The sequence below is a fragment of the Aulonocara sp. 'chitande type north' Nkhata Bay genome, linkage group LG7 (assembly GCF_057382095.1).
Source record: "Aulonocara sp. 'chitande type north' Nkhata Bay isolate Kocher_YH1m ecotype deep benthic linkage group LG7, A_spYH_male_GT1.1, whole genome shotgun sequence".
NCBI lineage: Eukaryota > Metazoa > Chordata > Actinopteri > Cichliformes > Cichlidae > Aulonocara > Aulonocara sp. 'chitande type north' Nkhata Bay.
In genome coordinates, this window is record NC_141350.1 from 59,459,920 (window position 1) to 59,472,557 (window position 12,638).

General features: G+C 39.6%; 1 protein-coding gene across 1 annotated transcript in view; it reads left to right on the forward strand.

Moving 5' to 3' along the window:
* edc4 (enhancer of mRNA decapping 4) overlaps window positions 1-12,638 on the forward strand; it is a 29,109-nt gene that overhangs the window by 5,112 nt on the left and 11,359 nt on the right. Inside the window, exons 8-27 of the mRNA XM_086301699.1 lie at window positions 36-148; window positions 266-349; window positions 480-575; window positions 1,244-1,343; window positions 1,650-1,830; window positions 1,980-2,046; window positions 2,780-2,871; window positions 3,118-3,302; window positions 4,367-4,446; window positions 4,825-4,954; window positions 5,047-5,342; window positions 6,259-6,489; window positions 6,724-6,825; window positions 7,294-7,437; window positions 8,581-8,617; window positions 8,845-8,992; window positions 9,246-9,401; window positions 10,790-10,905; window positions 11,034-11,199; window positions 11,834-12,020. Of these exons, the coding sequence (XP_086157825.1) occupies window positions 36-148; window positions 266-349; window positions 480-575; window positions 1,244-1,343; window positions 1,650-1,830; window positions 1,980-2,046; window positions 2,780-2,871; window positions 3,118-3,302; window positions 4,367-4,446; window positions 4,825-4,954; window positions 5,047-5,342; window positions 6,259-6,489; window positions 6,724-6,825; window positions 7,294-7,437; window positions 8,581-8,617; window positions 8,845-8,992; window positions 9,246-9,401; window positions 10,790-10,905; window positions 11,034-11,199; window positions 11,834-12,020 (2,711 nt within the window). The remainder of the gene's footprint in view (window positions 1-35; window positions 149-265; window positions 350-479; window positions 576-1,243; window positions 1,344-1,649; window positions 1,831-1,979; window positions 2,047-2,779; window positions 2,872-3,117; window positions 3,303-4,366; window positions 4,447-4,824; window positions 4,955-5,046; window positions 5,343-6,258; window positions 6,490-6,723; window positions 6,826-7,293; window positions 7,438-8,580; window positions 8,618-8,844; window positions 8,993-9,245; window positions 9,402-10,789; window positions 10,906-11,033; window positions 11,200-11,833; window positions 12,021-12,638) is intronic.

The following is a 12,638-nucleotide window of genomic DNA, read 5'->3' on the forward strand; positions in this document are numbered from 1 at the left end:
TGACTATGAACATTGTTTAATTTTGGTTTATCCAGAGAGTCAGTGAAGGCGCACTCTCTCCAGATGGAACCGTGTTAGCCACAGCCAGCCATGATGGATACATCAAGTTCTGGCAGATATACATAGAAGGCGGGCAAGACAAACCCAGGTAAGCAAACCAATTAATTAATTCTTAAATGGTTTACCACTTTGTTTTTTCCTTTTCTTCTATGTGGTTTTCCCACCTCTGCCCTTTATTCACTTTTGCATTTTTCCTTAAAAATAGATGTCTTCATGAATTGCGGCCTCATGGAGGACGTCCTCTCTCCTGTCTTCTTTTCTGTGACAACCACAAGAGGCAGGATCCCGAGTGAGTCTGCACACACAAACTCAAAGTGCAAATTTATCACAGGCTGTCCTGGTGGGTTTTTATTCAAGTGCATCTCTATGTCTTTTTTCTTCTCATTGACAATTCTGTCCCCTTTTACTTTTCATTACAGGGTTCCTTTCTGGCGATTTCTGATAACTGGAGCTGACCAAAACCAGGAGTTGAAGATGTGGTGCACTGTTTCCTGGACCTGTTTACAAACCATCAGGTGTCTATTATTTGAAATACATTTTTTAGTGCTGCCAGCGTTAATTTTGTTAAAATGATGTTAATGTTAGCTCGTTAACGCGTTAGTGCCGCGCAGCCCCTCGCACGGGGGGAGCCGCATTAACTCGCTAACGGAGATTTGCTGCGTTAATGCAGTTATGTCGTTAACGTCATTTTAACAAAATTAACGCTGAAAGCACTAATTATTTTTTAGTCATTTTATATTTTTCTCAACCGTTATTATAAATGTAGCATGGGATGGCAGAAAGCATGTATAAGAATAGTTAGTAAATGTAACGTGAACAGCTGTGAGTTCTTTTTTTTTTTTTTTTCTGCTTGCACCCTCAGTACCTCAGCACACCTCCAGTACACCTTAAAGAAATCAGGACATGGTCAAAAAAAAGCTCACGTCTTAAGGGAAACATTATTCCAAACCAGTATCTGGCTGGTTGGCCTTGGTGTACAAACCTGGTCTAACAGTAATGCTCTGTAAAAGCAAAAAAATGTCTCCCAGGAAAGGCCCACAAAAGGGGTTTTTATTAGTCCCAAAGTAAAATGATTCTTGTACTGAAGACATTTGGTGATGACTGTTGTTGATATTTTAGCTGAAACCATTTGTTTAAGGACAGCATACAAAGATACTAATTTCACAGTACTTTTCTCTTAAAGGTTCTCCCCTGATCCATTAAACTCATCGACTCTGCCAAGCCTCAAGGCCAGCCTGGACCTCTCTGCTGAGTATCTGATCCTCACTGATGTGCAAAGGAAGGTTAGCACAAATGTTTTAAAATAGGTTTTAAGCAAGTAATCATTGTGAGAAATCATATTGTGCAACCCCCTTTTTAAAGTGCTCACTTTTCTATCACTTTGTGTAAATTAATTGGCACACTTCATCAATACAAAAGATACAAATCCTGAATTAACTACCTTTCTAGACACACTGATCAAAGACCACGCATCAAGTGTACAAGGAAACCTGCTCTGTTTGTGAAAGTCCCTGAATAATGCCACTTTCTTGGCTACCCATGTTACCACTTCCTCCTAAGCTTAGTTTCATACTTGGCTGATGTTGCAGGTTTTATATGTGATGGAGCTGCGACAGGACTTGGAGAAAGGAAAGGCAAATTTCACAGCTGTGTCAGAGTTCCTGCTGACTCACCCTGTGCTCAGCTTTGGGGTACGTGATGTTACCCAGTGTCGATTGCGGCACACTGAGGTCCTTCCTGCTGAGGAGGAGAGTGAAAGCATGACAACAGGTACATAGACACATGCATGTGCATAGACATGTGCACACACACATTGGAATTGTTTTTTTTTTTTTGTGCTTTAAGCCATCTTCAAAGTTGAAATTAAATATGTTTGTTCCTCATTAATGCCACATGTTTTTCATGTGTATCTTTTCCAGAGGGCCCTCAAGGACCCACAGAGTCCAAATCTGGAATCCAGATTAAACTCTACTGTGTCCACACCAAGTGAGTTTTCTTCTTTTCTTCCTTTTTTTTTTTTTGGTGAAAAGTGTTAAGATTGTGTCACTTTAACTTAACGCTTTAACAGGACATCTTGGTTTACAGGCGGTCAGTTATATGCACACTGAATGACCAAAATGTGCTTTTTTTCCTAGTACACACCAGTGATTAACTTTCTTATAGGACTCACTAATATTGTTGTGTTGTAATATTTTTTTCTTGAAAATAGAATAGAATGGGCAACCACGCTCAGTTTAACATATTCATAATTCTGCTGTCAGCCAAGTTTATTGGATTTCTTCTGTAAAGGAGCCTTTCATCCAGTCAGCAAGCTCCGTATATTTCCATGGAATTGCTTGCAGATGTGCACACTTATTGTGTACTTGGTGACTAGTGTCAGTCTCTTGTGTTGGAGCTGACATTTCTTTCCAACACTGGGTCGGTGCTGTGGAAAAATCTACTGTACTGGAAAGCTTCTGTAGAAGGACAGGACATATAGCATGTAATTGTTCTTTGTTAAAACAGTGCTGTATACCACGTCTCTCTGTACCCATCCACCCTCTGAAAGCAGTCAACCCAAATGAAAGACTGACAAGTGTGCCATTTTCTATTTGGAGTAAAGATACTATAGTCGTCAATGCAGAGGCAGCTTGCTGCTCGTTTTACACATGGTATGATATGGCAGTATCAGTAATTATTAGTAATTTTGTTTAATGTCTCTACATTTATATGTTTGCAGGAGTTTGCAGGATGTTCAGATTTGGTTTCAGCCCAATGCTGGTTCCAACTCTGCGGCCTTCCTTCCTCATTCAGATTCTCAGGATGGTCTGGGTAAGATAGCAGTTTCTTTAACTGACAGGATTTAGTATTTATGCTGAGAGGGACGAATTCAATGAAAATAAGGCAACTTGTATGATTACTCCACATTTGGTCCACCTCTAGTCTTCTCTCATAAATAATTTACTTTAGTTTTGAAATCAAATTTATTTATATCTGCTTATACATCATTTAAAAATTATTTATTTTAGATCAAATTCTGCCACAAAATGGAAGTAATTTCACTTTTTATGTCTCCAGCTGGGTTTTCAGATCATCTCACTGATCAAAGCTCTGACAAGGATTCAGGAAGTGGCTCACAGACTGATCTAAGGAAGATCCCATCACTTCCTGCTCCCTCAGACTTCCTGTCAAATTCAGGCACCGGCAGCGGAGTGATGCCCAAGCTGATGACTCCTGATGCCTTCATGACACCGAGCACTTCAGTATGAACTTATCCTTACGCTGTAGTCAGAAAGTTTTCAAACCTTTTCCATTCTTTTTACCTCATCTAACTAGACCTAATACTCCACAAGATACAAAAAATGTTTAAGTATTACATTTGCAAAAGTATTATTGCAAATTAATACCTTTCAGTTCGTTTTTATGAAGTGAAATCTATTAAAACCTTTCACTTCATAATTGATTAAAGCACCTTTGGCAGCAATGACAACAGCAAATCTTCTTGAGTCTTTGCCCTGACACACCTTTGTTCTCAACCACACAGCTTGGTTCTGTGAGCTATAAGTTTTAAACTCATAGGTGTTGAATGTAGTTAGGTACCAGTGGGTTCCAGTCAGTTTGAGGAACCATCTCAAAGACAATTGATAACCATCTTTGGGCATTGGATATTAATTGCAAGTTTTGTAATATAGATTAGTTATGTTAATTTGTATTAAAAAAGCTTGTATTTGTTCATTCTTTATGAATATTCTGTGTAGATTGATGAGAAGAAAATTGATGAGTCTAAAAAATTTCTGAAGTTTACAGAACGACCAAAACCGTTACAGCACCTTCGCCCACATATTGATCTATAGTTGGCAACAGCACTCAACACCCTGTTAATACACACTAGTGCAAACTAAATAGGACTAGTTATGCACTGAAAGAAAAGCTGATAACATACAAAAGGACAAATTGTTCCTTATTAGCTCTTTGCTTTTATGGATGCTCTGGTTTTCTTCCATAGTCTCAAGATATGCATGTTGGGTTAACTGGTGAGTCCAAATTAGCTGTAGGTTTGAATGTTACACTGTGTTAGCCCCTTGATGGACCAGTTACCCAGTCAAGGGACACCCCTCCACCGTCTCCCAGCCTTCTACAGTCCCAGTTGAATAAAGTCAATAAAATATTGGATAAATATAATCATTGCGAATGGGGTTCAGATGTGAAACACCCAACTTATCTGCAATGCGCTTCAGTTAAACCGATTTATAAACACTGAACAGTGATTATCCAAACCTTCTATCATATTTTCTGCCTGAAGATCATCTTTTTGTCATCCTTTCAGGTACCAGCATCTCCGGGGAGCAGTGCCAGCAGTCTGACCATTGTGACAGCTATAAGCAGCAACTCTGACTCAACAAACAGGTATGGAATTAAGAATTCTCTATATATTCATTTGAAAACGGAAAATTTTAGTATATGAAAGTGTGAAGATGATATCACAAATGATATTTTATCATCTGTGTCCTTATAACATGCAGTTTGGGTTGGTGAATGCTGTTCTTACAGATTATGTTTACCAGGATGTGGAGTTTTTAGATTTGTACTTATTTCAAATAAGCCAGGGATGAAGACAAATGATTTTGGGTTGTTTTCTATCTCCAGTTGTTAATTATAAAAAATAAGCCTCTGTTATCTTTTGTTTACTTTAAAGACTCCATTTATCTCTAACAGCTGAATACAAATAATTCCCTACTGTTTTGGTTTTGGTTACATTTGGGAATATGTATGCTTGTTTTTCAGAGCTATGGAGGATGCAAGTCAGAGTCCTAACAGGGCTGACAACAGCAGTACTGGGCTGCCACTCTCTGCCTCCACCAGCAGCCCAAGAGCTGCTTCCACTGTGCTACTTCCCGGACTCGAGAGCCTGCAGGTATGATCTAAACCACTCTCCTACTTCAACTAACCTTGCCCTTTTCTTCATGACATGACTTATTTTAATAAACTCTTATTCTCCATATCCAGGCTTTGGCAACCCCTAGTGGTCCTCTGGTACTCGACAGCTCTCAGGTTCTAGATCCTCCACTCCTGCCACTTTTGGCATCTCCAACTAGAGCCCGCTCCCCTGACGTCATCTCCTCAGCATCCACAGCCATGTCCCAGGACATGCCAGAGATCGCCTCTCAGACCCTGCAGCTTCAGCGTGGACTAGTGTCCAGCTTGGATCCCTTGCCTCTTTCTGCCCTCCAGACAGACAGCATGGCCTCTGCCGCCTCTGCACTGCACTTGTTAACCTCACCACGCTCAGCCAGCAACAGCGGGTATGTAAATTAAAAAGCGATTAGGAGTATTAAAAAGCATGCAGAAATAATAGTGTTGAGATTTTATGATCCACTTAAACTAAAGTTTGACACTTTTTATGTTTACTACTCCATTTGATTAGGGTAGTAGCACATTATGTAAAACCATCTTCCTCACTGTTTTAGAGCACAGGGTGTGAGAAAAGACAATCTCCTTGTATATTTTCTTTTCCACATGAATCCTACAATTTCTCTCAATGAGCCACTCATGTTTGCAGCCATTTGTGACATCAAATTCAGATATAAGCAGCCCCTGACCAGTTCTATTTCCTCACTAGGGCTGCTCTTGATAACTCCCTGCAGCAGATGCTAACTGTTCTGTCGTTGGCTGCAGGGGGATGTTTCTGCACTGCCTGCATCTGTGCAACCCTGCTTTTATTTTTTGATGGCATTTATTATACTATAAGAAATGTTTTAGTTAGGACATTGATTGGCTAATGTGCGTAATGTTAGATTAGCTTTGGTTATATGTCAGTGGAGTCAGAGCTGTGTGGATGTTGTAATGATACAGAGACAACAAAAAGTTGTGGAAACATTTAAAACTATTTTGAATCCACTTAAGTGTTATCATTTGTGCAACGCAACCTCAGCTCTTTCTTTTTGTTTCAATGGTAATAATGTCAAAGTTAAGATCACTGTGCAAGCGATATGGTAAATGGTAATGTGTTTGTAATGGGAAAACATTGTACATGTCACCAGTTTGACAGCTTGCTTATTCCATAACCTTACATAACCATAATTACTGTTGATTCTGATTCTGCAGTTTCATTTCACTTTCTTGTTTTAATGTATGTACATTTGTGTTGGCTTTATATTTTATTTTCCCAGTCCAGAAATGCTCTCTAAATTACATAAGCCAATATATATTGTGTTACAGCTTGTTGGCCCTTGAACTTGGAGGTGCAGAAGGGCCTGTGGGTGGGGCAGCAGAGTCTGAGTCCAGACTGAGTCACACACCATCTCTGCTTGAGAATGCGCTATCACAGGAAAATCCTGTGATAGGAGGAGGGTCCTCAGATGGCAACGTTAGCCACACACCATGGCCAGCTGCTCCAGATATCACCAGAGAAACCAGGAACAGTCTCAGGGACAACGGACTTGTTGACTGGTGTGTAATCTAACATATAAATACTTGAACCCCCATCCTGTGTGAAACATTTCACAAGCCTGTTTTGATTTCTCTGTGTATAAAACATTCAGAACCCCTGGTTTTTGTTCAGGTAGTTTCACGTACACATCAGGTTGTCATGCTATGTTGCAATGAAAATGGCATTGTGAAGATTTTTATTTATTTTTTTATTAATTTAAGTATTGGTGTGTTTGTCTCATATGCCTGCTGCAGTTCAAGAGAGGAGTCACAGGACAGACACTTGAGCTCACCTTACCATCGACGCTCATATCACCTGCCACAGAATGACAGTCAGGACGCTGGAGCCGAGCAGAGGTAACATACATTAACCCACCATCTATTTGTTTATGCAAATGAAACAGGCAATAGAATGGACTTTATCATGAGCAACAAACTCATGATAAAGCGCTGCACATTCAAGGCGCAGCAATGGTTTGATTTTATTGACTTTTTTTTCAGCTGATTCCACAACAAGTGGTCTAAACCAGGGGTGGGCAATCTCAGTCCACGAGGGCCGGTGTCCCTGTAGGTTTTAGATCTCACCTTGGGTCAACACACCTGAATCACATGATTAGTTCGTTACCAGGACTCTGGAGAACTTCAGGACATGTTGAGGAGCTAATTTAGCCATTTAAATCAGCTGTGTTGGTTCGAGGACACATCTAAAACCTGCAGGGACACCGGCCCTCGTGGACTGAGATTGCCCACCCCTGGTCTAAACTCTGCTTTAGAGGCTACAGCAGCTGACTTACTGTCTACATTTCTGTGTTGTGTATGACTCAGTGACCCTGATGATGAGGTGGCCAGTCTGGCGTCATCCTCTGGAAACTGTGGTTCTCGATCTTCACATAGACTACCGGTGAATGATTGGAAAACCTCACCACGAGGATCGCCAAAGCCAAAGAGAAAGATCAAGAAAGACGACAGGTTTGTTTATACTTTGAGCATCAAGATGTTGCTGTTTTCAGAAACTAATAAAAAGGAAAACAACGAAGAGAACCCTTAGATTAGTAAGTAATTAGATGGCGCCGCTGCAAACTATCTTGCTTTTTGATCATAGTTTGGTGAAATTAAAACACTTTGTTCGACCTTCATGAGGTATATATGGAAATAGGAAATGGCTCAATCATCCCAGCATCAAATCAGAGGACTAATGGGTTTAGTCTCACTATGAACACCTTTCACACATCTGTAGTCAGCTAATGGCTTTAACAGAATCATCAGTTTGGAAGCATTAATCTAAAAATAATCTCCATATATCTTAAAAACCGTACAGATTCAGAGCACAGATCAACAGGGTTTAAAGCTAAATTTCACACGCACACATATTTACATCTGCGTCACATATGTCACAAGAGAGCCAGAAAATTTTTGAATACAGTTTATCTAACTCTCTCACTTAAGTAAACATAGTAAAATTCAGTGGACTACTAAAATTTGTAGACATGATCTTGTAGTCTGTGTATTCCCTTTTTTATCCCAGAAACTATTAAAGCTGTTGCTGTTAATTGAGTTATGACTTACATTCATTTTGGGGTTTTGGTAAGGATGTTTTCATAGATCAGCACATTTCTTTAGGCCACACTTTTTAGTGAGGGACTCAAATGTTGAATTAGTAAACCAGAGCCAGTCAAAATGTGGTATGGGGGACAACAGATCAAACTTTTGGCAGCTACACGTCATGCCCGATCGTGTAGCTGCAAAGTGTACCCTTTTTTTTTCCTGCATGTCTTGCGTCTACATTGGTCTAGACTTGACCAGTGTATGAGCATTTTATAGGGTGTTGACTAGCAAAAGAAAGTGATTACTCACACTGAATTACAGGTAGACTGATGCTTTTTTTTCATGTCTACATCAAGTAGCAGGATTGAGTTATTTGTCGTCTTTAGCATTATTGCATTTAATTTAAGCCAAATATTATTTTATAATAAAGTTCTTAAAACTAATAAACGTCAGAAAATAAGGAGTTTAGGTAAATGAAACAAATTGATTTTTATGCATTAATGTAGTATTAAGTGTGCTATAAGTAGTATTGAGTACTTAGTTAAACATTGTTTCTCATGTTTACAGTGAGTCATCACAGTCCAGGCAAATGGATTCTGGTCAGGTAAATTCCTAAAAGAAAAATTTCCTTTTTTATGTTGGTTAGATGTGTCATGCCTTTATGTGCAGTAAGTGCATTATTTTATTTTATTTTTAATTTTAGAAAGTTGATTGTTACTGATAATGTCTTGTAAATTATTACTATTTGATAACATGTTGTTTGTTTCAGCAGCTCTTTGGTTTCTCATTCTTGGATTCTTTTAATTCAGCTTTTCTCCTCATCTTTAAAAGTTTAATGCAGAAGTACAGGACGAGTTGATGATGCTGTTGCGTAGCCAGCAGAGGGAGTTAACTGAACTGCGGGGACAGATTGAAACCATGCAGAGCTCCATTATGGCTCAGGTGGAACATGTCCTGACAAATCACCAGGAGCAAGAACGTATCCTTCAGTAATCTCTCACTCACTCATGATTGGGTTTTTTTGGGTTTTTTTTTTTTAAATTATGTTTCCAAAATAAATGTTTTGAGAAAAAATTTATACCAAAGGCTCAGTGAACAGCTGTGACTGTGCAAAGATTTAAATGTCTTTTAGCCACATCTTTGAAATCGTTATCATTACAGGATGCTTGCATTTTTAGCAATGAGCCAGTTACAATCATATTCTTGTGAGCCTTGACCTGTCCTCACCTCAGACCGCAGACTTGAGCGAGTTCTGGCAGAGAGTCAGAATCATCAGCAGCAGCTTCAGGAACAACTCAGCCAGCATCTCAGCCATGCCCTCAGCTCAGCTCTGACCAACAGAATGGACAAAGTGCTTCGGGACGAAATGAAGAAAACAGTCCCACAAAGTAAGAAAACACCAAACACACTCCCAGAGCATGATGGGTGCTATTCACTGCTAAGCATCACTGAGATTCATACATTTAAAAAGGTCACATAAAGGAAATGAATTGTATTGATAACACATTTTTAAGGTGTTTCTCATGATTTTTTTTTTTTCATGTTTTTCATTTCTTTTGAATTGTACAGATGTTTACTTTTAAGTGTCAGGTGTCTGTTCAAATGGGATGTTAATTATTGTTGTATACCAATTATGTCTGTGAAGGGTCTTAGACATCCAGGTCATTGTAGTCTAAGGAGCTTGGAAGGAAAATCATCTGGATTTTCTGAAGATGTTTAACTTCGCATCTGAGAAGCTTGTTCAGTTGCAAGAGCAATTGGTCCATGTGGGACTCTCCACCAATTGCTCTTAGAACTAAGGAAGCTTCTCGGGTGAGAAGGGAAGCGTCTTCAAGAAATTAAAGAAGTCCAGACCCTTTTCCCCCTCAACCTCCTTAGACCTACAATTGTCTCTAACAGCAACATTGAAAACCGATAATACAGTCTGAGTCAGACTAAATAGATTCACCAGGCAATCGTTAGATCAGTCACTTCTCTTTCCAGATGATGGTGGTATTGAGCCATTTTAATGTTTGTAAGTTGAGGAGCAGGAAGATCTTTATGTACTAAAACATGTCCAGTCTGCAAATGCTGCAAACTTAGTTAAACCCCTGTCCCACCCTCTGGGGTCTCTTATCAAGTCTTTCTGTTATTGATATACAAATGTTTATTGTAGGTATATTTAATAATATTTAAGGTGTTTTTTCCGCAGTGTGTATAATCTAAGTTGCACAAATGTTGTGGTTCAGCTTAGTTGTCTTGTAAGCTTAAAGTTTTAAGAACTTAAAATTTATTTACTTTCACCTTTTTTGATCTATTGGCATTTTGATCAAAGAAGAGCAAATGGTTTATGAACAGAATAGCTCGTATTTTTCCTTGCTAATAACCAAATATCATGAGGTTAACACTACAAATCACTGATGAATATAAATATGGATATAGCAGTTATTAACAAAGGCTACAATTTCTGTGAAGCTGCATTTTGTTTGTTTTTTCCCAGCTCTGACAAAAAAGCCAAGCTCTAAGTGCACACCAGGTTGTACATCAATAAATTACTGTGTTATTTAATGCTTGAGATCATCTTGAGGCATAAGTAATGTTAAATATAGCAAAGGCAGCTGAGGTGTGTTGGACTGAGACACTAAAATTAAGCAGTCTCTTGAGAGATGTGTTCCTGCCTCGCCTCTCCTGCCCTCGTATTCGAGGATGAGATGTTCCTGTCTTTCTTTGCCTCCAGCCTCGATCACATGCCTAATTATAGAGGGGTTCCTGCTAATCTGTCTTTTCCCCTCTCTAGCAATCTCTAAGACTTTGGAGCCAGTGACAGGCCAGCTGAACAACACAATTGCTGCTAAACTGACTGCTGTGGAGGTCACCCTGAAGGACAATGTTGGCAAAGTGGTGAAATCGAAGGTAGGTGACTGCCTTACTTTACCACTTGTCTGTATTTTTTTCCTCACTGCTATGCAGGATGGGCCTTTTAGGATTATTTACTGTGTATTTTCTACATCAACCTATTCTCCCTGCCTCTTGTTCACCAGAACACAACGGATGCGATTGGTCGAGCAGCAGCAGAGGCGATGCAGGGCCCCATCCAGGCAGCATATAAAGATGCCTTCCAGAGCATTGTGCTTCCTGTTTTTGAAAGAGGCTGCCAGTCCATGTTTCAGCAAATCAACGACAGCTTCAAACAAGGCACACAAGAATGTAAGGAAATGAAGGACGATGATAAACTTGTACAAAACACCATACAAATATCAAGCTATGTAATGATCCACTGCAGGACATGTTGTCTAGGTGCACTAAAACATTAGATGTACAGTTGCTTTAAAAGTTTCTGGACGCTCTCTTAAAGGCATCCCGATGGCTTACAATGGCTGATGACCTTATTTGGATACTTAGCATTATTGCTTTCTTCATATTGAATGTTCTCAGTGTCTAGCTCTGAAATAAGGAGCTGTATGTGGAACTCTAATTAAGTAAGTGTCTCACTGAAAGATCTCAGGGACAACTTTTGTACTGATGCCTTTACAGACCCAGCCAGTCCGCTGATGTGCTGAAAAGCAGTCTGCTTATTCTGAGATTGTGCTCACGCCCACTCTTGGAAGCCGCAACCTGATCTTTTTTAAATTTATAATGTGCACAGAGAGGCCACAGTTCCGCTCCTCTAATTTAAAATTAATCCAAGGTTTGCTTTGTAAATATTACCTGCTTTGGTGGCAAGCAGTTCTGGGGACTACCTGTTAAGTAACTGCTGTAAGGTCCCCAGGTAACTACATAACCTTCCAGATGTGTTTGCTTGCGTGATGAGAGATTTTGTTCTTGACTTTCATCTTTGTAGACATCCAGCAGCTTGAGACTCATATGAAGAACAGAAAGCAGAGAGACCAGGATACACGAGACCCCATGATTGGCCAGCTCCAGCAGATGATCGACAACTTCCAGAGCTCCACTGATCAGCTGGGCAACAACATCACAGCTAACGTCCGGGCTGAAGTCCAGCATCAGATCCAGATGATGGTGGGAAAGTATGTAACTGAGCTGTTCCTTGTTTACCACTGTGTGAGCCGTGTGTTACTAGAAAAGTGAAACTTTTTTCCCACATAAAAAAAGTAAATGAATCTTCCCAAAACTGTTTACTTTACCTTTTACTTTTCTAGTTTGTCACTTAACACTTGATTATTCTTTTACTTCCGTTACAGCATTAAAAAAAATATGGTCTTGCAAATCAGTATTTAAAACAGTCCTGTTGTTGAGTGATGTTGTTCACATTTATTGATCTTGCAGCGTTGACTTACATACCAAGTGGACATTTTGAACTTCAGCTACGCATACCAGCAAATACCTATGTACCACTATGGCTTTACTTACTGCATATTGAGCAAGTGTGTAATAGATTGGAGAGTAAAAACAAGCAAAGCTTAATCCTGGGGCTAATGTAAGAACATCAATTCGATCAGGTCTCTTGTTCCCCCTGCAATTAATTTCAAGGCCTCTAGAGTTTATAGATTGTCAGGAGCAGAGCAGAGAGAAAATAGCTGGCCCACTAAAACTCTTGAAAAGGAAATGACAACGCCAAACTGTGCAGAGTCAGTTTTTAAGCCAATATCTTGTAGGTTAAGGGCAAGGATTTTCCCCAAAGCGCA